Here is a 27,257-nt window from a genome sequence, read left to right as displayed (position 1 = left end):
CAAGCTATCAAAGTAGTAGCAGGGAACTGTACCAGCTGCTAAGGTTTATTTCCCCAGGCGAAGGGCTATAGTTGGTGATAATACAAGCAAAAAGTAAGGTTAAAACAAGTTTTCGTAACTCCTGAATGAGATGGTAGTTCTTCCTTGAGTCATTTACCATTTTGTACTTTTACCTCAGGTGTTACCATGATCTAAAGTAATTTTACATTCACTCAACTTCTCTTTTTCCAAAGCATAAATCACTGGGGCAGGAAATTTATCTTTCATCTTGGTAACTCCACAGTCTCTAGCACAGTGACTGAACAGAGTTAAGTGCACCACAAATATTTGTTCAATTGCATGAAGCTGTAACAGATAACGGCACCTAGGTAAGGGGTCACTGTACTACACTATTTAGCTCTCTGCAAACTGCCAAGTAAAAGAAATGAAATCACTAGTACTTATTCTTCTATCTAAAATTTTCAACTAATTAACCTATAATCAGATGCAGACCTCACTGAATTTTTGAATTTGCATGCAAGATTCAAAAAATATATAATTTTATTTTATATAATGGTAAACTCATAACAAAATATACAATTTAAGTATTTGGAAAAAATATCTTCAGATTATTTACTTATCTGGCCCTTTAAGTTTATTGATTTTCATTATACTTGAGGTTCTCAACTCTGGATACTTCTTAGAACCACAGACAGAGCTCTTAGACTCTCCAAGCCTAGAGAGCCTGACTCAACTGGTCTGGGAAAGGGTCTGCTAAGTTTCCTGGTTGTTCTCAGGGGCAGCCAGAATTGAAAATCACTGTTACAAAGTTGCATAAAACCTTGAAACCACATACATGGAGTTTGTAAACATTTAAGAATCTTGATCTTTCACAACACATGGCCTGTGATAAAAGATTTTTAGAAGTGTAGCCACTTTTTCATATACATATGACAAAACAAAGCTTGAAAATTTTGCTCCTAATTAAAAATTTAAAAAGCTGGTTATCAGAAAATGCTCACTGTCAGAGTAATCAAAGTATCTTGTGGGGGCTTTTAAAAGTAGATTGTATATAAGATTTTATAGGTTAAAAAAATAGGCACACACGTTGAAATAAAGCACATTTATCAAAGTACACGTATTAGAGCTTGTTCATTTGATTGAATGAATCAAGATAAATAAATTGGTTACAACAATTTACCATCTTACCAAAAATTACTGAATCGTGGAAAACTTTAACAAGGAGCTTGGTTCACACTTCTTCAATCTATTTCCAACAGTAGGCTGGGAATGAAAAATGTTTTAAAATAATGCATTCATTCAGATGTGGTCATGGCACAACCCAGAAGTAACTGAAATACAGCTTTTCCATTACACTGTATATTTCAAGTGAAAGCCTGTATTAGAAAGAACATAAGGAGGAAAGCAAACAAGAACATGTTCAGGAAAATTTGTAAGGGTAGTAAAAATGGGACACAGGAAAAGACTCAAGGAAGCTTTAATGAATACAAAAAGTCTCCCAAGTTGAGGAAACTATAACCTTCAACAAACCCCAGCAACAAAAACAGAAAGAAAACCACAACAAGGCATATCATATTCAAATTGCTGAAAACCAAGAAGAGAAAAACTGTAAATGAAGCAGAGAAAAGAAGATATTGCATACACTTTGGATCTAACACAAAGTAATACAAATGCTAAATACGTGATAAAATATAAAAGGTCATTTTTCTCGCTTTTAATTTTTTTAAAACATAGTTAACTGTTAAAAGCAAGAATAACAATGTGTTGTGGGATCTGTAGCAACAGTTGATCCTCATCATTCACAGATTCTGTATCTATGAACTTGCTAAAATTTATTTGTAACCAAAAATCAGTATTTTGTGCTTTTGTAGTCATTTGCAGACATGGACAGAAGACAAAAAATCTGTCACTGTGCACGTTCCCAACTGAAGTCAAACAAGGTGATGTTCTGACTTCTTATCTCAACTATCATAGTACAAAAACGCATGTCCTTTTCATGGGCTATTTATTTAGTGTCATGTGTTCTGAATTTGGGGGTTTCAATGGTGATTTTTCTATTTAAAATGACCTCCAAGCATCATGCTGAAGTGCCATTCAATGTTCCTAAGAGCAAGTAGCCTATGATATGCCTTATGGAGAAAATACATGTGTTAGATAAGCTTCATTCAGGCATGAGTTACAGTACTGTTGGCCATGAGAGCAATATCAACGTATCAACAATATATATTAAGTACGGTGTCTTTAAATGTCTTTTAAGTACATGCATAAATGTCTTTAAATGTCTTTTAAGTACGTGCATAAAACAAGGTTACGTATTTACTAGTTAACAAAAGTTTTCTGACGAGATGCTCACAGGAATCTAACCCTGTATTTCCCCTAGGAGCAGTTGTTCAGCATTCACTAAGTCAATGTTTGAGGTCATTTTATAGAACATAACTATCACAAATAATGAGAATCAACTGTCTACAGAAATAAAATGTATGACAACAGTAGTACAAGTGACAACAGAAAGAAAATAGAAATATACTATTCTAAAGTATATATTACATCATACGCAGAGTAGTACGATACTGTTTGAAGACATCTCTGATGAGTTAAAGATGCACATAAACTAGAGGAAGGGTTGGCAAAAATTTTCTGTAGAAAGCAGATGCTAATATTTTAGGCTTGGTATACCACATGGTCTCCGTCAGAGCTACTTAATTTTGCTACTGTAGCATACAAGCAGCCACAGGCAAGATACAAATGAATGAACCTGCTATGTCCCAATAAAACTCTACTCACAAAAAGAGGAGGTAGGTCAGATTTGGCCCACAGATGTAGTCTACTGACCCTGGCACTAGAGCAATTGCCGAAAAAACTTTTTGAAGGGTATAGGAGAGATAAAAAGGGATTACAGAAAATACTCAATTCCAAAGAAGAGAGAAAATGACCCAAGACCAGAAGGGACAAACAGAAAACAGTATGTTTAAATGCATCTATACTAAACATCATATTAAATATAAATGGTCTAAACCTTTAAAAAGCAGAGTTGTCACACTGAATTCAAAAAGAATGACCCAAGCATATGTAGTCTATAAAAAAAACCCCATTTCACATATGAGAGGTTATAAGCAAAAACATAAATGTGGTAAAAACACACCACAATGCAAACAATAATTTTTTTGAAAAAGTAGGAATGGTTATATTAATATCACACAAAGATGACTTCAGAACAAAGTACGTTACCAAAAATAAAGAAGAAAAGTTACACTGAAAAATAAATCAATATGTCAAAGGCTGTAAAAATCCTAAATGTGTCTGTAAATAATAGTCTCAAAAATAAAACAAAAATTAATTGAAACTGAAAGGACTAATAGGCAAATCTAAAATTACAAAGATTTCAATACTCCTTTTTCAATAAATAATAGAATGAAAAGAAATCCATAAAGATACAGAAAACACTATCAACCAACTTAACCTAACTTTTATAGAAAACTCCACTTAAAAAAAAAAAACTTGCATATGTAACATTCAGAATGTAGTGTAAGACAGAATCTTACACTATAAAAAACAAAACAAAACCCTCAAATTAAACAGATTGAAATTAAAGTATATTCTTGGACCAAAATTGAAATAAAACTAGAAATCAATATAACAGAAAAATATCTGGAAAACTTTCAAATGCTTCCAAATTAAACAATCCTTGGACTGCAGATGAAATCACAAAAGTAATTAGGAAATAATTTAAACAAAATGTAGATGAAAATACAACATATCAAAGTTTGTGGCATACAGCTAAAGTAGTGATTAGAGGAAAACTTACAGAGCTAGACACATATCAGAAAAGACAAGACTCAAATCAATGATCCGACGTTCCACCTTAAGAAACTGAAAAAATAAAGTTATGCATAAAGAAGATAGAAAAAAAGAAAATTAAAAAAATAGAAAACAGACAATAAAGAAAATCACTTTAAAGGATAATAAAACAACATAAAGCACAATTTTTGGCGATAGATTTGCCAACTTAGATGAAATGAAAATTTTCCTTTAAAGACACAAAATAAAAACTGCACTCACAAAGAAATAAATAACCTGAACAGCTCTATGTTCATTAAAGAAATAGAAAGCGATTTAAAAATGTTCTCATAAAAAAATTCCAGGCACAGTGGGCTTCATTGGTGAATTCTATCAAATATTTAAGGAAGAAATAATATCAATTTTATACAAACTTATTCAGAAGACAGGAAGAAAATACCTCCAAACTCATTTTGTGAGGCCAACATTACCTTGATACCAAAACCACACAAAGATAATAGAAGGAAAAAATATAGGCCAATACATTTCCCATTATCTTAGAAAAATATTAAGAAAACAGAGATATATTGAATCAAGGAAAGCATAAAAAGGAATATATGATGCCCAGGAATGCAAGGGTGGTAACATTCAAAGTATAAGCCACACCAAAAACCATAAAATACCTAGGAATAAATCTAACCAAAGAAGTGAAAAATCTATACACTGAAAACTATAGAAAGCTGATGAAAGAAATTGAAGAAGACACAAAGAAATGGAAAAAGAGTCCATGCTCCTGGATAGGAAGAACAAATATTGTTAAAATGTCAATACTACCCAAAGCAACCTACATAGTCAACGCGATCCCTATCAAAGTAACACCAGCATTCTTCACAGAGCTAGAACAAATAATCCTAAAATGTGTATGGAACCAGAAAAGACCCCGAATAGCCAAAGCAATCTTGAAAAAGAAAACCAAAGCAGGAAGCATCACAATCCCAGACTTCAAGCTATACTACAAAGCTGTAATCATCAAGACAGTATGGTACTGGCACAAGAACACTCAGATCAATGGAACAGAATAGAGAACCCAGACATGGACCCACAAACGTATGGGCAACTAATCTTTGACAAAGCAGGAAAGAATATCCAATGGAATCAAGACAGTCTCTTCAGCAAGTGGTGCTGGGAAAACCGGACAGCGACATGCAGAAGAATGAACATGGACCACTTTCTCACACCATACACAAAAATAAACTCCAAGTGGACGAAAGACCTCAATGTAAGACAGGAAGCCATCAAAATCCTTGAGGAGAAAGCAGGCAAAAACCTCTTTGATCTTGCCCGCAGCAATTTCTCACTAAACACATCTCCTGAGGGAAGGGAAACAAAAACAAAAATGAACTACTGGGACCTCATCAAAATAAAATGCTTCTGCACAGCGAAGGAAACAGTCAGCAAAACTGAAAGGCAACCAACAGAATGGAAGAAGATATTTGCAAATGACATATCAGATAAAGGGTTAGTATCCAAAATCTACAAAGAACTTATCAAATTCAACACCCAAAAATCAAATAATCTAGTGAAGAAATGGGCAAAAGACATGAATAGACGCTTCTCCAAAGAAGACATCCTGGTGGCCAACCAACACATGAAAAAATGCTCAACATCACTCATCATCTGGGAAATACAAATCAAAACCACAATGAGATACCAACTGTCAGAATAGCTAACATTAACAACTCAGGCAACAACAGATGTTGGCAAGGATGCAGAGAAAGAGGATCTCTTCTGCATTGTTGGTGAGAATGCAAGCTGGTGCAGCCACTCTGGAAAACAGTAAGGAGGTTTCTCAAAAAACTAAAAATAGAACTACCCTACGACCCAGCAATTGCACTACTAGGCATATATCCAAGGGACACAGATGTGCTGTTGCGAAGGGACACCAGCACCCCCATGTTTATAGCAGCACTATCAACAATAGCCAAAGTATGGAAAGAGCCCAAATGCCCATCGATGGATGAATGGATAAAGAAAATGTGGTATATATATACCATGGAGTATTACTTGGCAATCAAAAAGAATGAAATCTTTCCATTTGCAACTATGTGGATGGAACTGGAGGGTATTATGCTAAGTGAAATTAGTCAATCAGAGAAAGATAAAAATCATATGACTTCACTCATATGAGGACTTTGAGACAAAACCAATGAACATAAGGGAAGGGAAACAAAAATAATATAAAAACAGGGAGGGGGACAAAATAAAAGAGACTCATAAATATGGAGAACAAACAGGATTACTGGAGGGGTTGTGGGAGGGGGGATGGGCTAAATGGGTAAGCAGCACTAAGGAATCTACTGAAATCATTGCTTCACTATATACTAACTAATTTGGACGTAAATTTTAAAAAATAAAAAATAAAGTTGTGGCGCTTGGGTGGCTCAGTCAGTTGACTGTCCAACTTCGGCCCAGGTCATGATCTCACAGTCTGTCGGTTCGAGCCCCACGTTGGGCTCTGTGCTGACAGCTCAGGGCCTGGGGCCTACTTCCGATTCTGTGTCTCCCTCTCTCTCTCTGCCCCTCCCCTGCTCATGCTCTGTCTCTCTCTCTGTCAAAAATAAATAAACATTAAAAAAAAATTTTTTAATAAAAAAGTTAAAAAAATAAATTAAAAAAAAAAATAAAAAATAAAGGAATGGAAAAAAAAAGTATAAGCCAACATACTTCATCATATTAACAGACTAAAAGATAAAAATACATAGACACAGAAAAAGTATATAATTTACAATCATTCAAGATAGTAAATCTCAGTCTACTATGTACAGACAGGGATTTCCTCAACTTGATGAAGAACATCTAAAAAATTACATCAAATTTAATGGTCAAAGACCAAATGCTTTTCCTTTTAAGACTGATAACAAGGTACAAATGTCCATTCTTATCACTTCTATGCAATATAGTACAATACAGGCTTAGCCTCCATTACAAAACAAGAAAAAGAAATATTGGCAGACAAGGCATATAACTATCTTTACTTACAAAAGACAAGATCATCTATGTACAGAACTGTACAGAATTTTTTAAAGTTACTAGAAGTGATAAATGAGTTTAGCAAGGTTGCAGGACACAATAACATTGTACAAAAATCATAGTGTTTCTATATAATAAAATGAAAAATCAGACAGATTTTTTAGAACTCCATTTATAATTGTATCAAAAATATGAAACACAGACAAAAAATGATGTACATAATTTCAATAGACATTTTTGGTAGAAATTGTCAAACTGATTTTATTACAATGGAAATGCAAAGGATACAGATTGGTAAAAATCATTTTGAAAAAGAAGAACAAAGTTGGAGGACTTAATGCACCTGATTTCATGTCTTTATAAAACTGAATTCAAGACAATGTGAAATTAGTTTAAGGGTACACATGTAGGTCAATAAAGCAAAACAATGTTCAGAAATAGACCAAAACATATGTGGTCAACTGATTTACGATAAAGGTACTAAAGTAATTCAATGAGGGAAGAAGTCTTTTCAACAAATGGTCCTGGAAAAATTTGATGTCTGATGCAAAGAAATGAAGCTCAACCTTTATTTCACACCATATACAAATTTTTGTTTTGAAGTGGATTGTAATGAGTTAAACAGTGTTCCTCCAAAAGATGCTAAGTCCTAACCCCCAGTACCTGGGAATGTAATCTTTGGAAATAGGGTTTTTATACACAGATGATCAAGTTAGGATGAGGTCATTAAGCTGAGCCCTAATCCCATATGACTGTGTCCTTATAAAAAGGTGACATTTATAAACACAAATATTTATAGAAGGAAGACAATATGAAGACACGAGAATACCATCTACAAACCAAAGAATGCCTGAGACCGTTAGAAGCTGAAAGAGAGGCATGAAACAGATTCTTGTAGCCCTCAGAAGGAACAAACCCTACTGATACCTTAATTATAGACAGCCAGCCTCAAGAACTGTCAGAAAAATTTCTGTTAAGTCATGAAGCTGTGGTAGCCCCAAGAACTAACATACATATCATAAACATAAAGGAAAAGCTAAAACTATGAAACTTCCCGAAGAAAACATGGGACAAAAAAAATCTGTTATCTTCATTTAGGCAAATACGTGTTAGATGTGAAACAAAAACACTATCTACAAAGGAAAAAATTAATTGTACTTCATCAAAATTAGAAATTTTGGCTCTCCAGATGATACTGTTAAGAGAATGAAAAGAGTATATATAGTGTATTATAATGAAAAGTATACAAACTAATTTAGATCAGACAAAATAGACTTTAAGCCAAAGACTGTAAAGAGACAACGATCATTATATAATGATAAAGCAGTCAATCCTTCAAGTGGATATAATATTTGTAAATATTTATGCACCAAACATAGAGGCACCTAAATACATAAAATCTATAAAGTTAATATTAATAGACCCAAAAGAAGAAATAGACAGCTATGCAATAATAACCAGGGACTTTAATACCCTACTTTCAACAATGGACAGATCATCCAGACAGAAAATCAAAAGGGAACACTGGAGTTAAACTACACATTAGATCAGACACTTAACAGGCATTTACAGAACATTCCATCTAAAAGCAGCAGAATACATATTCTTCTCAAGCAAACATGGAACATTCTCTAGGACAGATCATGTTAGACCACCATGGAGCCTGCTTAAAATTCTCTTTCTCTCCCTCTGCCCCCTTCCACACTTGTGCGATCTAAATAATTAAACAAATAGTGCTGGTAGAACTGGGACAGACACATGCAAAAGAATGAAACTGAACCCCTACTTTACACCATACACAAAAATCAACTCAAAATGGACCTGAAACCATAAAACTCCTAGAAGAAAAAATTGGGGATAAGCTCCTTGACATCATTCTTGGCAATGATTTTTAGATTTGACACCAAAAGCAAAGGCAACCAAAGCAAAAATAAACAAGGGCTACATCAAATTAAAAACCTTCTTCTCAGCAAAGGAAACCATTGACAAAATGAAAAGGCAACCTACAGAAGGGGGAAAAAGTATTTGCAAATCATATATCTGATAAGGGTTTAACACCCAAAATATATAAAGAACTCATATAACTCAATGGCAAAACAACAAGAACAAACAATCCAATTTAAAAATGGTCAGAAGAACTGAATAGACATTCTCCCAAAGAAAACATACAAGTGGCCAACAGGTACATGAAAAGGTCCTCATTATCACTAACCATCAGGAAAATGCAAATTCAAACCACAAGGAGATATCACTTTATGGCTATCATCAACAAGAGATAACAAGTGTTGGTGAGAATGTGGAGAAAAGGGAACCCCTGTGCACTGCTGGTGGGAATCTAAATTTGTGCAGCCACTATGGAAAACAGTATGGACATTCCTTGAAAAATTAAAAATAGAACTACCATATGACACACCAACTCCATTTCTGGGCATATATCTGAAGAAAATTAAAACACTACCTTAAATAATCTGCACTCCATGTCAATGCATCATTATAATAGCTAAGACATGGAAACAACCTAAATGTCCATCCATGGATGAATGAATAAGGAAGTTGTGGTATATATACAATGGAATATTAGTCAGCCATAAAATAAGGAAATCCTACCATTTGCCACAGCATGGATGGACCTTGAGGGCTTTATGCTAAATGAAATAAGTCAAGCAGAGAAAGACAACTACCATGTGATCTCACCTATATGGAGTCTCATGTAACTTAACTCACAGAAACAGAGAGCAGATTGGTGGTTACCAGAGGCAGAAGACAGGAGGTGGGGAAAATGAGTGAAGGTGGTCAAAGGGTACAAACTTCCAGTTATAAGATAAATAAGTTCTGGCAATGTAATGTACAGCACAGTGACTATAGCTAAACATTTTTTTTTTAATTAAAAAAAAAAAGAATGGTTATTTATTTTTAAGAGGGAGACAGAGTGTGAGCAGGGGAGGTGCAGAAGAGACACAGAATCCGAAGCAGGCTCCAGGCTCCAAGCTGTCAGCACAGAGCCTGACGTGGGGCTCGAACTCATGGATCATAAGATCGTGACCTGAGCTGAAGTTGGACACTCAACCGACTGAGCCACCCAAGTGCCCCTATAGTTAACCATTCTTTATTGTATACCTAAAAGCTGCTAAGAGAACAGACCTTAGAAATTCTCATCACAAGAAAAAAATTTAACTATGTAAGGTGATGTATGTTATCTAAGTTTATTGTGGTCATCATTTTGCAAAATATACATATATCAAACCATTATGTTGTATACCTTAAACTAATCCAAATTTAGGGATGCCTGGGTGGCTTGGTAGGTTAAGCGTCCAACTCTTGATTGCAGCTCAGGTCATGATCTCATGGTTCATGAGACTGAGCCCCATCTTGGGCTCAGCAATGACAGTGCATAGCTTGCTTAGGACTGTGTCTGTCTCTCTCTCTCTCTCTCTCACTCTCTCTCTCTCCCTCTCTCTCTCTCTCCCCGCTCCTCCCCTGCTCATGCTCACATTCTCTCTCTCAAAATAAATAAATAAACATTTTTAAAAAACTAATACAAATATATCAATTATATCTCCATAAAACTGGAAAAAATGAGAAGCAACATAAACAACTAAAATAAGAAACTGGTTGTAAACTACTATGCATCAATATAACTGAAGCCTTTAAAATGATGATTATTTACACTATTACTTAGATTAAAAAGAGAGAGAGAAAAAAATGAAAAGCTGCCACAGACTGGAAGAAAGTATGTGCATTTCATATCTGATAAGAACTTGTATCTAAGATGTTAAAAAACTTTTATACTTCAATAACATAAACAATCTGTGTGGAATTTAACCAAAGAAAATAAGTGAATAAACCCATGCACAGATAACCAATCTCGTTAGTCATTAGGGAAATGCAAATCAAAGTCACAAGGAGATATCATTACACATCAACCAGAATGGTTAAATTAAAAAGACTGGAAATACCAAGTGCTGGCAAGGATATGGCCATTATACACCCGCATATTTACCCCAAGGAAATGAAAACACATATCTACAATCAAGATTTGTATGAGAATGTTAATAGCAACTTTATTCAAAATTCCCCCAAATTGGAAACAACTCTAGTATCAATCAACTGATGAATAAACAAATTATGGTATATGCACACAATGGAACAGTACTCAGCAACAAAAAAGAACTACCGACGTAACAGCATGGATGAATTAAAAACAAAGAACACTGAGGTATGTGAAAGACAGCAGAACAATAGACTACACACTATATGACTTCATTTATATGAAAATCTAGAAAAAGTCAAACTATAGTAACAGAGTGTAGTACAGTGGTAGCCCAGGACCAAGACGAGGAAAGGAGACTGCAAAAGTGCAAGAGGGAACTTAGGGGGTAATGAAGATGCTCTATATCTTGAATGGGTGATAGTTGCACAAACTTCCTACAATTGTTAAAACTCCATCAATGGATTTTATTACAGGTAAATTATATATATTACGTCTGATTTTTAAAAAAGTAAACACCTTATTAAAATAGCTATTAAAGGGAAAAAAAACTATATATATGGCATACTTCTATTTAATGCCTGAGAGGTACTAGAAAATAAAGCAATATAAAATCCAATCTTAGCCAATAAATTAATTTAAAAATGTAATGGTCATTCCGTTTAGATCACTGTGCTATTATTTGAAAAAAATATTGAAATATTATTTCTGAATATGGAATACATGCAGAAGACACAAAATCTAAAAGGTACACAAGGGTATACAATGAAAAGTAAATCTCCATTTCACTCTTGTTTCCCAGTCACCAGTCCCCTCCTGGAAGAAATCTCTCTCTCCTTCCAAGGTAATCAAAAAGCAATCAAGCGATCATATATACATGTACATATGTATAAGTGTGTGTAGTACAAAATGATAGCACAGCATGCCCTGTTCTACACTTATGTTATCTATATGTCCTATATACTTTGCAGATCTCTCCCTCCCCCAACCATGTCCACACAAAATGTTTCCTTTTTTAATAGCTGCAAAAACTTTTATAGATTCCCACAAACTACACTTTGGATCACTGCAGGGGTACTTTAAAAAGCCTTACAAATTAATAAACTCCATTCTTGTACCTGAGGCCAAATTCCTATTCCTTATATCTGAGGTCAATTATTACTAATATACTGTTAACACTGGATGGCAAAAATGTAAAATAGATGGAATACACATTTGGTATTATGACTAGATTAAATATATTATTTAAAAAAATCTAAAATATCGTTAACATGAAATCGTATCTCAGGCAGTCCTCCTCTACTAATTCAAAAGGAGGACTGCCCTCCAGGCTTACTTCACTAACTTTTAGAGGCCTTTCCTCTGGTCCTTCAAAGTAAGAGCTCTTTTCATCACTTTTCCGCCTTGTTGGTTTCTCTACAGAAAGAAAGTTGGGAAGGTTCTTCTCAAGGAATAATGATTCCATTTCAAGAGTCACAGCAGAACACTAGGGCCCAAATCCTTAAAAATTTCTAGAACACGGGAACTCTATCTTATTAAAGTTTGATAAAAATCAGTCCTATTCTCTCCCCCCAGAAAAACCTTACTTTTCTTTCTGAATTTTCTACCTTGGTTACCAGCATCACCACCCATCCAGCCACCCGCGCTCCCGTCTTCTTCAATAGGCTGTCAAGTTTTACCAACACTACTTGCCCAACACTCTTCAAATATATTCACTTCCCACATCATCTCAGTTCAGATATTCATTACAGTGGCTTCTTACCTGATCTCCTTATTTTATGTCACACTGAGTTACACATTTAAGCTTTCCCAAACACAAATCTGATCATGTTGCTTTGCTGCATGCAGACCTTAGTTAAATCTCTGCTCTTACAGGAATCAAGTGCAAAAATTTCCTTTGCATGAAGAAGGCAGTGTGGTGCACTGAAAAGAGTATACAGGTTTTGGAGTTTAAAAAAGACCTGTGTTTGAATTCCAACTTTCAGCAAGTAATTAAATGTCTCTGAAATTCAGTTCCTCTTTTATTCAACAGCAATTATATCACCCACACTCTTCCCACTCAGTGAGGTCCTTGGGAAGGAGCATCAACCTCCCCTAAGACCATATTACAAATGCTTAGACCCACCCCAAACCTACTGATTCAAAACCTACATTTTAGAAGAATCACTAGATAACTGGCATATACATTAAAATTTGAGATGCACCACAAACTATTGTGAGAATTAACTAGAAAATGTGTATAAAGCTCCCAACATAGAATAGGCACTCAATAAATGTTATTATAATCTTCCTCTTGTCCCCTTCTGTATCTTCAATCATCTTAATTCTTTTACCTGGAATGTATTCCTCACCTCCTATATTATTGAAATCTTGCTCATTCTTTAAATGTCAAATAAAATGCTACTTTCTGTATGAAGTCTTCCATATCCTTTATTAACCTGAGAAGAGCACTCTCTACCTTAACCTCACTTTCTACTTTTCATGTTTTACTCTGTTTCCTTCAGTAGACTGTAAGCTTTTTGAGAGAAGGGATATATGGTTAATCTTCCCAACCTAAAATTTAACCAGTACCCCATCTTTTAAAAGGTTCAGGTAAATGCATTTACTAAGAATAGATATAAGAAAAGCAGGTATGTGACCCTCAGAGCCCTGGCAGCTAACCTGGAGCTGTAGAGATGTAGGTAATGAAAATGGATGACTAATGAGCAAGTACCCAAGAGGGAAGGAAAAAACAAAAGAACTTCTGACATGATTTTTCCATCCTCCAAATGAGTTAGGGATCCATGAAATGTCTCTATAAAATCTCAGAATCTGAGCTGGTTGCCTTAAGATTTTTCTCTGGTTAGGGTCTGGAGTAGGTCATCCCTTAAAACTCCTTTTTCCTTTAACTGTCTCTAGCAGTGAAGACCCAATTTTGATTAAATGTTTCATAATCTCACCACTGCAATTACACACTAGAAATCATCCCAACTCAGTCATTGATAGATTTGGAAATTGTAATCCAGAGAAGTCAAACCACTTGTGCAAAGTTAAACAGTAAATAAGCAATACAGCTGACCTAGTTTCAAGCTCAAAACTCTTAGAAATGTGTAGTATATTTATGCCCTATATATGCTACATATTTTTGCCAGATACATCCCCATATCACTATAATATTGATTCAAATTCAGTTCACTATAATATTTCTAGAATCAATAATTCTATATAAAGTTCACCCTAAGTTATCTTTTTTTTCCTTCGGCTCTATCCTGTTTACTTCCTTGGTATCACTGTAATTTTTCATGGATTATGATTTTTAATCAAGTTTTCTAAGAGTTTAACCCATTGACCCACTTCTCACATCTATATTAAAGAAGAAGTAACATGAATTCTAAAATAATCCTGTAGGAAATCAGCATGCCTCTGTATAAATGTAAGAACAAAGTGAAATTTTAGAAGATTGAAAACAATAAATACAGACTCTGCCAAAACATTGGTTATAAATTTCTATAGGTTTGGGGTGCCTGGGTGGCTCAGTTGGTTAAGTGTCCAACTCTTAATTTCGACTTGGGTCATGATCCCAGGGTTGTGTGATGGAGCCCTGTGTCGGACTCTGCACTGAGTGTGGAGCCTGTGTGGGGTTCTCTTTCTTTCTCCCTCCCTCCCTCCCTCTCTCTCTCTCTCTCTCCCCATCCCCTGTTGGCACACTCTCACAAAATAAACAAACATTTTTTAGAATTTCTATGCACTCAAATAAAAAGGAAACATTAAAGTTACAAACTATAGTTAACTTAAAAGCTTACCTTTAAATTAAAAACCTTGTCGCAAAAGTATTTGTGAAAAACCTCTGTAACATTTAATGAAAGGGAAAATAAAAGCAAAAATACTTAAAGGCACGCAGATGGTTCTACAGATCTACAAAAGGAAAGTGAATCTTTAGGCCACATTTCAACAGACAAGTTATTGTTGACACACAGGCACAGATTATTTTTACAAACCACATCACGTTTTAGACTATTAAATGCATCTACATCAGAATATAATAACAAACAAAGATAAGAAATTAAAAGAAAAACAGGGGCGGGTGCCTGGGTGGCTCCATTGGTTGAGTGTCCAACTTCAGCTCAGGTCATGATCTTGGCTCAGGTTCATGGGTTTGAGCCCCGCATCGGGCTCTGTGCTGACAGCTCAGAGCCTGGAGCTTGCTTCCCTCTCTGTCTGCCCCTCCCCCACTCATGCTTGGTCTCTCTCTCTCTCTCTCTCTCTCTCAAAATAAATAAACATTAAAAAAATACTTTGGGGGGCGCCTGGGTGGCTCAGTCGGTTGGGTGTCCGACTTCAGCTCAGGTCACGATCTCATGGTTCGTGAGTTCGAGCCCTGCGTTGGGCTCTGGGCTGATGGCTCAGAGCCTGGAGCCTGCTTCCGATTCTGTGTCTTCCTCTCTCTCTGCCCCTCCCCCATTCATGCTCTGTCTCTGTCTCAAAAATAAACAAACATTAAAAAAAAAAATACTTTGGGGGGCACCCGGGTGGCTCAGTCAGTTAAGCATCCGACTTCAGCTCAGGTCATGATCTCATGGTTCGTGAGTTCAAGCCCATGTCCGGCTTGCTCTCTCTCTCTCTCTCTCTGCTCCTCCCCCATTTGTGCTTTGTCTCTCTCAAAAATAAACATTAAATTTTTTTTTTAATTTTTAAAGAAATTAAAACAAAAACAGGATGATAAAGAGCATGAACCCAAATATATTAATCTTGTGCAATGATTTTTAAAATAAAAAATATACTAATTTGTTTGAACCATATGCTCAGTCCATCAAAAATAAAATGTACCCAATTCACACTATGTAAATATACAGTTTCATGATAAAATAGAGAACGTCCCTGCTTATCCACCAAATCAAGATTATTAAAGACATTTAGCTAAGGTTCCTTAAAAAATAGTATAGTATAGGGGTGCCTGGGTGGCTCAGTTGGTTAAGCGTCTGACTCTTGGTTTCAGCTGAGATCACAATCTCACACTTGTGAGATCCAGCCCTGTGTCGGGCTTGGATCTGGGCATGGAGCCTGCTTGAGGTTCTCTCTCTCCTTCTCCCTCTGCTTCCGCCTCTTCTCCCATTAGCGCTCGCATGCTTGCTTGCGCGCGCTCTCTCTCTCTCTCTCAAAAACAAAAATGGTATAGTACAGGACAGGAGACAGGTAGAGAGGAAACAAAAACTACCCTCAATTTCAAATTTTTATGTATTGTCATATATTCAAAACTCATTTACCTATTTTTTAAGTAAGAGAGAGTGGTCTTCTCATATCAGATGGCAGTTTAGGTGAAACTAAGACCAAAAGGGAAAGAAGAGAGTATAAAAAAGAGGGCGGAATACAGCGCACCTAGGAAGAACACGTATGCACCTGGGACTCAGCCACAGCTGGGTCTTATCCTTTAGGGAAGCCATCTGGGTGGCTTGCACCCTCTAACTCCTCTTTTCTCTAAAAACAAAGGAGATTTCTTAAGTTCTCTTGATTTTATATGGATTTTCATGCTCTTAAAAAGGAAAATTGAATAGGCAGTATTTTAAAGTTAGGATATAGGCTCCAGTTGTTAGGACCTGAAATTTCAGACCTTAGGCTTCTAGCCTATTAGCACTTTTCCCAAAATGATCAAAATTAGGACATAATCAATTGACTCACGTGTTAACTCATTGTTGCATGTATAATTTATAGAAAAGCATTAGGAACAACGTTAATTAGAAAAAGTATGGACATAAATAGTATGCACAGTACCTTTTGATAAACAATGGAGCACACAAGATCCTTGACAGCAGATAAAGATAGTTCCTGGGCTTCAATAGTAACACTCTCCCGTGTAAGGCCAATTTGCAGCAGAAATGAAATTGTATGCTCTGAGCCTCTGGAGTTGGTGAGTGATGGTGCACTGAAGCTTCCATTAGAGAGCCGGGCAGAGAGTCCTGTTTTAGGACTTGAACACGGAGAAGGAGTGGGAAGCACAGCAGGAAGAGTTGCAGGTAATACAGACTTCTGGGCTGATGGAGGGGAATTGTTTGCAGACATCTGCCTTTCTTTAATCTTTTAAAATAGTTGTCAATTCTTTTTCAGTGGTTATGAAGAGGCTTTTACAATCACAGGAGTAAAAAAATGACTGTACTTTTGGATTTAATTGAAAACTGCTGTATTTCCTCTTTTAAGCCACTCATGCCAATGACTGCATCTTCTACAACTGTGAGCTGAATACACAGAAGGTCCCACTTCCCCTAGTATCAGATGTCCCATCAAAAAACAGTCTTGTCTTCAGGACCACAACCAGGGATTTGGAAAGGATTTAACATCACTGAATTATCCTCATCAGAAAAGAGTTGACACTCCTTATTTACTAACCATCTTCATCTATTTTCTTTTAAGTCTACTTTTGTCTCTCTCTTTTAATTTCAGAAAATACATATTGAATAAAAGTTGTTTTTCTGTTAAGATGAAATCCTCCTGGTTTAAAAGAGAAGTGTTTAGGATTAATCTATTTAATCCTTATCCTTAGGTTCAATGATTTGATGGGATACTTTCTCAAATATCCACACCTTAAATCACCTTCTCAAATGTCTTCATTTTCATTTTTGGGGGGGGTAAATTTTTCCATGATGAAGCACAAAGCTTTTTAAAACAGTACAGGTATATTTCACTTGAAGAATTGGTCCGCTGAGAAGAGCTGATGTTTTCTGAAATGTAGTCAGCCTGGAAGGAATTTTAAAAACACTCTTAATATTTTATACTCATTTGACATTATTTTCAGAATGCCAAGAATCCCTTTAATTTTTTTAAATGAGAAGTTTTGGTTGCATGTTTACAATTCACCAATAAATCCTAACGGGTAGTCGTTCTGGAGGTCTAGTTATCAGAGTCTTTTTTTTTTTTTTTTTACTGTAGATATAATTTTAGGGAGAGCCTTCTGCTCACCACTACCACCACCACCACCAAGCCCATGGCACCCCTCACTAACACCCAAAATCTGAAGATCAAACACTTTTATTCCATAATACACAACTGAGTTAAGAAAAAAACAGAGAAAAACAGAGAAAAACAGAAGGGACTAAAAGAAGGTTAAAACTGATATGGTCATTGAAATAAAGCACATACCACTCAGCCATACCGAAGAAGTAGAACACTGTCCTAATAAAGACATGTTAAGAGTATTCTTTTTTATATTAAAAGTCTAATTCTACCAAAATATGATTGCTGACTTGCTTTTTGACAGATTTCTTCCGTAAGGCCAAGAAAGCAGAAGGGGACATACTATGCACAGTTATAATGTGAACAACATACTTAAGACAGGAACATAGGAGAAAGTGACCTTATCGTAAAGGGTTTCTATAAGTAAAAAGAGAGACAGCACTGGACTCAGTTATATATGTATCACAGTTTACAACAGGACATTTCAAAAACAAAACAAAAGGCATGACCCCCATGGCCTAAGTGAAATGGCTCACAAGAGATCTTTCTAAATTTTCCATATATAACCGTAAACAATTCCAATGATGAAAAAGAGTGAAGCATCCAATGTGGTTGCAGAATGACTCTCTGGAGAGTAGTTAATGGGGCTAAATAAATCAGGATGAACACAACAGAAGAGCAAAAACATACAGATGTAGTTATCAGGAATTAGAAAGCTCAGGGAAAACTAAGGCTTAGAAAAAATTACTTAAAGATAACAAAAGCTTTTATAGCTACATTCAAATAAATATTAACCCACTTTATACAGTACAGCACTTAACATCTCATAAATGCTTTACATACTTTACCTCGTGCACACCTCTTTGGAGACAAATATGACTTTTGCAGATGAGAAAATAGAAGCACAAGCAGATAAAGCAACGTGCCCAGCATCACGCAGGTAATTAAGAGGCAGAGTGGGAATCAGGACCCAAGTTTCATACTTTCTTACTAAGTGCTATCTCCATAAAATAACATACTATTTTTCAAAGAGAACAAGGAACTGAGAGAATCACTGCTCAGAGAGGATGTTGTTAAGGTTGAGCACGTACAGAAGGCAGAATTGCTCAACTTGTATTTTGCTGATCTTCTCTCAGTTTTTAAACTAAAGTTGTAGAAGGGCAATGAGAACCGAAACCCCAGCCTGGTGAATGAGAGAGACTAAAACAACTTTATGTAGTAAGTCTTGGGTTCCAGATGCAATTCATTCCACACTGCAAAAGCAATTAGCAAGTGTAATCACAAAGCTGACTCCTAAAATCTTAGAGAAAGAGCTCAGAAAAAAATAATCAGGGCCTGGAGATGGGTCAGGGTTGCTTCGAATTTTGGAGCTGGAGGAGTAGGGAAGTAGATTTCAGAAATCACAGACATATAAACTTAATTTTTAGTCAAATCTGAGAATAGATTATGAAAGGAAATGGTTTCTGAATATTTAGAAAAGAATATAATAATCACTAGATGTCAGCATGAATTAAAACAGAACAAATAATGCCAAATCAACTGCATTTACATCTTGGAAAAGAAGGATTACTAGACTTCTCAGATGCAAGGGAAAAAAATAATAACTTATAGTCATTGAGCTCCAACTATCTGCCAGACACTGTCTAAGCACTTTATATGCATTACCTCATTTAATCCTCTGCAACAACCCATTTTATAGTTGAAAAAACACGCTTAGAAATTAAAGTACTTGCCCAAGATCACACAATTAGCAAAGCCAGGGAGAAAAAAGTGTATTCTGGCCAAAACAGTATTCAAGATGGTTTTTCACACTATTTTTGCAAATATGTTGTTTGAGTGTGAGTTGGATGTTAGTGTAGTTGGGTAAATTCACTACTCTAGATCAGCCTAGATGAAAGAAGTCTTTAGGGGAGTGCCTCAGAACTCTGTCCTCGGCCCTGTATTGTTTTTGATTATTCATAACATAAAGGCACAGAAAACATGCTTATAAAATCCTCAGAGTGTACGATCCGGGAGAAATACACTAAAATTAAAGTGAAATGTAACAACAGTGAGTGTAAAGCTTTACGTTTGGTTTCAAAAAGTTAATGGAGAAGAAATGCAGAAGTGCTGATTTAGAAGGTATTCAGAAGGGGAGTTAGCCACCTAAGAGTTTAATGAGAGCTGCTAATCTGTAACTAAAAGAACTAATGCAAATCTAACCCCCCAGGACACTGAGAACACATGGGCACCAACCTGTAAACTCTGTTGCCAGTCAGCCTACCTTACCCCTGTATTCATTTCTACAGTCCACATTTTTAAGAGCCATATTGATTAAAAAATAGTAGTAACAGCACGCATCTAGATAAAGGTGAAAACAATGTCATGTGACAAATACATGCTTAACAAAGCCAAACAGAATAATGGTGTTCAAACATTTGAAAAGGTGTTAAGAGAATAATCGGCTTTATTCAGTATCACTGCAGAGAAGTAAAATGAAGATAACCGCACTACTTGCTTACCTCACAGGAGATCAAGAGCACGGAGCTACTGCATGTAAAGTACTTTCAACAGTACCCGGCTTACAGTCCAGTGCTCAGTTAAGTTTTAACGATTTTTACAGTGATTCCATGAGGAAATTAAGAAGGAAGGTCCTACTTTATGCTAACCGCTGCAATTGATATATGATACTTCATTACATTCTCAAGACCACTCTAGATTTGTTCCACTCTGTTTTACTGAAAAGGAACCAAAGTTTATAGTTGCTTGCTCACAACTACACAGCTAATGTGAGATGGAACTGGGATTCAAACAAAAGTTTGCCAGGCTCCAAAGCCCGTGTTCTTTCTGTTGCATTCCACCTCCAACAGCCTAACTACCCACCAGGTTTTCTCCTGAAGTAGTCAGTCACTTACAAGTAGTTTCAAAAGCTGAACAACTGTCATGAAAAAGGTAGCAAAATATCTACGAATAATACTGTATTCAGGTCAAATACTTCAAAATACAAGATACTGCTGTGTTCAATAATAATTTACTTTCAATGGATGTCTTCCCACTAAATTTCCATTTTATTATAACTGTCTAGTAATACAATCAACCAATTTATCAGAACTATTGCTAACTGTTAATAAACTATATAAATGCTATAGTTTTGTATAAAAATATTTTTTACAGTTTCAGCATGAAAACAAATAGAAGAAACTAAGTGAGCTGTCTTTAAGCTTCTGCCCATTCATCCCAACTGTTTTCTCTCTCCTTTTATTTTATGGAACCCTGATTTTCTCTGTAAGATGCAAGACGTAGGATTCAAAATATTAACACTAAACATCAAAAAAATCCAAGAACTGTAATTTACTTTGTCTTTATGTTTCAATTAGAAAACAGAGACAAAAGACAATTACTAATTTATAAGCTATGTATCAATTAGATATCTTTATTTCTAACAGCTATGGATTAGCAAGCATTTCTAATACGTTTACTTGGAACATCTCAAATATTCTTTGGGGGGGAGTTAATTTGTCACATATCCCATTCAAATGAGCTTACAGGATCCATCACCACTGCGGAATGGAATCAAAAGATGAACTATGAAAGGAATCGTGAGCCCAATCTGCCATATTACTACAGACAAGGTAAAACAAAGCCTATGACTTCGTAGTAACATCACAAGTTGATCTACCTTTCTCTCCCACTCCCTTACCTCCCCCCTGCATGCACGTATCTCATATCTTGGCAAAGCCTCTAATTACAAGCTCTAACAACAGCATTTTCATTCAACAAATATTTACTGAGTGCCTATTATTTGCCAGACTGTTACTACAGTCGCTGTGCTTATATAGCAGTAACCGATACAGATATGGCTACTGTTCCTTCTGGAGCTTACAGTGTGATGTGGGGCACACACATTAAACAAACACCATTCACATAAACAGCAAGGGAACTACAAATTATGAAAAGTGAAATGACCGAGTATACCAAAAGGACCTAATTTTAACTGGGGTCTCAGGCAAGGTGACTTTAAGGAAGTAGTGCTTAAGCTAAGACCTAAAGGATAAGTAGGAGTCAGGGAAGCAGAGAAGGGAGGATTCCAGGAAGACAAAACAAATCCAATTCTTACATACAGTACTTCAAAAGGAAGCTCATTATTTAGTGTAGCCAGTGTCCTTTTTGTAATCAGGGCTAAAGAGGTAAAATGCTTTTCTTATTCAGAACAGCGTAATTATTTACCATGACTCCTACTAGTAATGGGTTGTCCTTGTTCAATTTAGTTTTGTGTGCTAGGAATGCTATTTTTTTTCCCTCCTGTTAATATGTAGACGTATTCTTTTAGCACGTAAAAAGCATGTGCCCTTTTTCAGTGCAATACTGACCAGTGTCCTGAGGTCATTTTGCCTTGATAACAGGCTTGATCTGGCTTAATAATCCTAGTGTTGCTTTTATACTGTATATCGCATTAAAGTCAAATAACTTTTTGGTTTTTTAAAATCAGTTTGCGGCAAATACAATTTCAAAAACTATTACCTTAGGTTAATATAATACTTTTCCTAAGAGATCAGCATTCAACTAAATTGTTGCGGCTAAAATTCTGTTTATCTGGATCAGTGACATTTGAATCTCAGTCCTTCTACTCTCAGAGAGAGGACAGAGAGCATACTATGTCTGCTCTCTGCTCAGCCACTGAAAAGTTTATCCGGTAATAAGATTACAGACTGCCAATCTGGCAACGCTGTAGGAATCTATGCTGGGCTTGATGGGCCTTCATCGCCTCTCTTCGCCCCAGTGGTATCTGAGAAATCTGACTGGCTAACAGCCAATGAGCAATTTCTCACACAATGTCACTGTAAACTAACCACACAAGTGGAGAAAACTTTTCTGCAATGAAATTAAAACAAAAACATTTCCTAAGTGTATCATCTCAAATTTTTTGACGAACAGGACAACTGCTCCAAAGAGGGCACATAAAAGTTCAATTTAAATTACATAATCAGAGACTCAAAGTACTAACAGAAAATTGTGAACCATAAAAATGATTATTAAATCAAGTTAAAATCTGTACTGGCAAATAATTTCCTCATATACCCAGGCCTGTAAGAGTAATTTCTTTTAAAAATGAGCAATTCACTTCAATATGGTAATATTTTCATCACCTTTAAAATGTCTGTTTTTAAATGAGAAAATGTCCCTTAAAAGTGCATTTAAATGATCATTTCGTTTTTTCTCTATGAGGTTTTTTCAATTCTAATTTAATTTTTTAAATTTACTGTCCCAACACTTGATTTATTAAAGCCTTTTTTTTTGCATATGCCAGTGTTAAATTAAAAACAACCCACAAGAGAAATTTCTCTTTTAAAGAGGTCGTCTGATGACACTGAAAGCTTATAAAATCTGTATATCTAAGAGTCACTACTATCTGAGATGCTTAAAAAATTACTCCAGATATCTTGAATGTGAATCATCCTAAAAAGTGAAATGCTATCCACCAAATTATTGTATGGAAACTGGCTTGTCAAATACTCCAAACTCATCTGATCAGGTCTACCACATGTATATTAACTGCTAAAAAGCAAAACGTAAGGTGAAGGCTTTAAGTGACATGTTTAAAATACTTTTACTAAACTTGTAACTTCTTTTTTAGCTGAATTTTCATGCTTGCTCTCAATTCAGATCCTAACAGGGGAGGAAGAAAAGGTTCCTTGATAAAATTAAACTAGTCTAGACCTAGATCGGGGTACTTTACACGGACGTCTTCGGCAGCAAATCCAGAGGTATTCCCAGCCTTCGAGGCATGAGAAGTTGGTAAGTAAGTAAGCTTGATCTAAGCAAAATCATAGTCGCTAAAAACGTAGGAAAGAACTGCAGCGTTAAGTACTAAGTAGAAGCAGTTGTAAGAGTAACACAATGTAGCATTTTCTAGGGTACAGATTAAGGCATTTGAAAACTTTTTGTTTCATTTGCGGCTACAGCTTATGAAGGCTGGGTAGTACAAAATTGTAGTTCAGGGTGGAACTTATTCTTCCTAATCAAAGATGACACCGATATCTTATTTCCTGTGGGGATGGGTGTGGTCGAAGAGACAGTTATGTCCAAGCCATCAATCTGTGTATGGAAAAGTCTGCAGGTTTTACGCCTGTCCCTGGAATTTATATTCGTGCCTGCAGTCGGCAAGGCCTATGCTTCTGCCTGCGATGACTTCAAATAAAATATCCAACAGGCAATCGAGTAGTACGCGGTTATGGTTGCTGCTCAAAGAAACAGTCGCACTCCTCAGCGTTTCATCTCAAGAAAAACCTCCCGGGGTTAAGAACAACTCCGAGCAAGGCTGCAACTTGCAAAACTAAGCACAGTCAGGAAACTGGGGTGGGGGCTCCCATGCTCTAAGCACCATTTACTCCCCGCTCTGAGACGGCTGCAACTCCAAGTGATGAAATGAAAAAGAAAAAAAGGCTCATCCCAAATTCGGCAGCTTGACTGTCGCGGGTCTGGCGTCGGAAGCCAGCTGGAGGGACCCCGAAACAGACCGCTCCCGAGGCGGCCGCACGCGCGGTGGTCGCCCGCGGAGCGCGAACCCAAGTTGGCCTCCGCGCCCACGCCGGAACTTGGCCCCATCTGGCGGCCGCGCCGGCGCCCCCGGCCCGCCGCGGCGCCCCCCCCCCCCAACCCCGCCCGCGCCTCCCGCCCAGCGCTCCGCCAACTTCCCGCCCGGCCCCGGGCGGTCGCCGCCCAGCCCCGCGCGGGGCCCGGAGTCCCGACGCCGCCGCGTGCGGGTGGGGGAGGGGCCGCCGCCGCCTCACCCGACGGGCCGCGAGAACAAAGCGGCGGCCGCCGCGGCGCTAACTTTTTCGGTATCTGATCCGCGCTCCCCGAGGCGACGACTTACAGAGGGAGAGCTCCGCCGGTCGTGAGAAACTCCACGGCCGCCAGCGTCTGGGACCAGGACGAGGCGCCAGCGAGGCTTCACGCGCCTCGCACGATCCCGCCCGCCGCTGGCGCCCCTTCCTCCCTCTCCCTCCCGCCCTCCTCCCTGTCCCGTCCTGAGGCCCGGGGGCGGGGGGCGGGGGCGTGCGGGGCGGGGGCGCGCGGCCGGCGCGGGGCCTGCCGGGAGCTGTAGTTTCCGCGCGGGGATGTCAGTCACGCTATGCCTGCGCGCGGTGCAGGGGCAGCGCGAGCGCTGGGTCCTTTCGGGCTGGCCCTGCGCGCTCGGTGGTCCCTGTGCCTCCGTGGGCGCGCGGCAGCGGGGCGCCACCGGGTATTTGAACCAGTTACACACGGCGCTTGATACCCATCATTGCCTCTTGCTCTTTTGTCGTCCGCTCTGACGGAGGCGACGGGGGCAAGGAACCAAGAGGTGGCAACTTGGACGGGAGGCTTGCAAGAGGTCCACAGCAGAGAGCAGCTACCCCCCTGAGAGCTCTTCTCCCAGCTCCCCGCCTTTCCCTCCCTCGGGCCTGCCTTCCAGGTGGCCGCCTGGCGCCGGGGCCCCGGACATCCCGCCCCGGAGGCAGAAACATCAAGAGCCTTCCATCTAAACAGAGTAAATCGAAGTGGCTACTTTCCATGTGTTTTGTGTTTCCTCTCTGTCCATCATGGAACTCCACGGGGTCCCCTACCATCAAAGTGAAGTGCAGTCAAGCATCACAAACCTCGGCTTCCACGCCCAGGGGAAAGAGAGTGACAATGCCTGGGGAGGGGCAGAGGGAGGGGTGGTTGTCGGGATGAGGATCTAGAAGGAAAATACACTATGTGGTAAATTACAACTTTAATGTGAGAGAAAACCCTGAGCAGCCGACAGTTGTCCCAGAAAGGACCTAGTTCTCCTTCTCTCAAGATTTTGTCTCAAAAATACTTAAGTAAAATATCTTGTAACAAGTTAGATGGGCTACTGTCAACAATCTATCCATCCTCAGGCGACGCTCCCAAGCAGCTTTTGAGAATAGAAAGAAAAGAAAGTTAAGTGGGTCCTTTCTTTTTATACTAAGTTGTCAATCTTAATCGATGTCCCTGTATTTAAACTTAAGAAATGGGAATTTTAAAAAAAAATTATATTAAAGATGGGACAAGTAAGCTTGTGTATAATTCTAATGTACTCTGAAGCTATTTGTTAGAAAAGACCTTTCTGAAACATTCTCAGGAATTGGAAGCTGCTAAATGTCCCATATCCCATATCCAGTAGTATCTACCTAATTCGATCTAATATTTTATATTTAGTCTTATTTTCTGCTCTTGTTTTATTTTAAAATTGAAAGTAACTCCACTCAAGTTTACATTCTTTTTAAAGAACGCTCTTACCTAACTTTGCCTTTTTCTTCCTTCCACTTCCCAACAGACGTTTTAGTCCAGCCCCAAATACTCTCTCTCAGCAAGATTCCCAGGACCTCATTGGAGCAGTTTACAGCCATTCCCATGTCACTAGTGACTTCCATGTTCTCTCGTGGTCCTTAAAGGGACAGAAGTTACTCTTCTAGAAGTAACTTTTCTAAACGAATCAACCTGGTATTATATAGAGATTTAAGGATTTGTGTGTGTGTGTGTGTGTGTGTGTGTGTGAGAGAGAGAGAGAGAGAGAGAGAGAGAGAGAGTTCATTTCATTTCCACTGTTCTGCTTCTCTTTTTAAAAACTAAATTGTCTCCTCCACTTTAGATGAATCTTTCAACAATGAATTCTAGCATAAGACTATCTTTGTAGCTGCAATTTTTTGCTTGACAGAAAATACAATTTCTTTAACTGAGTATATATCAGATCTACCTGGATTCCCCCTTCATAGGAATGTGTCTTTCCCCCTACTGAACTTGTAGAAGATCATGGATATAAAGGCGAGTAATATTTATCATTTATTGAACATCAGCTCCGGGCCAGTCACATTCATCCATTTTTGTATCACTTTCTCTGTATATTACACATAACACCTCCCTTTTCTTTATATGCACTTATATTTAACTTTATATAATTTACTGTTTGATTACATACTATGTAATAGTATGTTCTATTATACTATTGTATAATGTATAACTATTGTTATACATTATACTATTGTTATACTATTGTACTATTGTATAATGTATAACTATTGTTACATACTATGTTCTAATATATTTGTAGAAATAAACTGCAAATATATTCATGTTTATATCTACAAATATATGTAGAACATAGTATATAAGCAAAGAATCGCAGAAAGGATTGTCCAACTAAAAGGAGGATTAGAAAAACCAAGTAACTATAAGGAGAAGCTATTGCATATACTCCACCCAGGATTTCATATGGTGTCCCTAAAATTTAATAGGTAATTTGTAATCAAAAACCAATTACCTTGCTCATCCCCAGTAATTCCTATTTATCTTTGTGGTTGTAAAATACGTTTCTCCAAGAAGGACAAAATAGTGCATAAATGTGCCTTTGGATTTCATTTTAATTACATATTCACTATAAACCTTGCTTTTGAAGTACTATAAACTGGCCATAATATATCTTAAAAGTCAACTGAGAAAGAGAACACAAATGCTACAGACCTGGATAAGGAGCCAGTATTAAAATTAATTCTTGTACCAACACTGGTCAGAG

General features: G+C 37.4%; 1 protein-coding gene across 2 annotated transcripts in view; it reads right to left on the bottom strand.

Moving 5' to 3' along the window:
- PRKD3 (protein kinase D3) overlaps positions 1–24,732 on the bottom strand; it is an 85,935-nt gene extending 61,203 nt beyond the window's left edge. For both annotated transcript variants that reach the window (XR_008289586.1, XM_027033554.2), the window contains exons 1-2: positions 24,576–24,732; positions 16,544–17,503 (exon numbers count right to left, since the gene is read on the bottom strand). Coding sequence is in view for 1 of the 2 variants with exons in the window: in XM_027033554.2 (XP_026889355.1) it covers positions 16,544–16,831 (288 nt within the window). In the remaining variant the exon portion in view is untranslated. The remainder of the gene's footprint in view (positions 1–16,543; positions 17,504–24,575) is intronic.
- Positions 24,733–27,257: the final 2,525 nt, after the last annotated feature.

The sequence above is a fragment of the Acinonyx jubatus genome, chromosome A3, assembly GCF_027475565.1.
Source record: "Acinonyx jubatus isolate Ajub_Pintada_27869175 chromosome A3, VMU_Ajub_asm_v1.0, whole genome shotgun sequence".
In the NCBI taxonomy this organism is placed as follows: domain Eukaryota; kingdom Metazoa; phylum Chordata; class Mammalia; order Carnivora; family Felidae; genus Acinonyx; species Acinonyx jubatus.
Note: the sequence above shows the minus strand (reverse complement) of the source record. Positions and strands in the feature narration are given on the sequence as shown.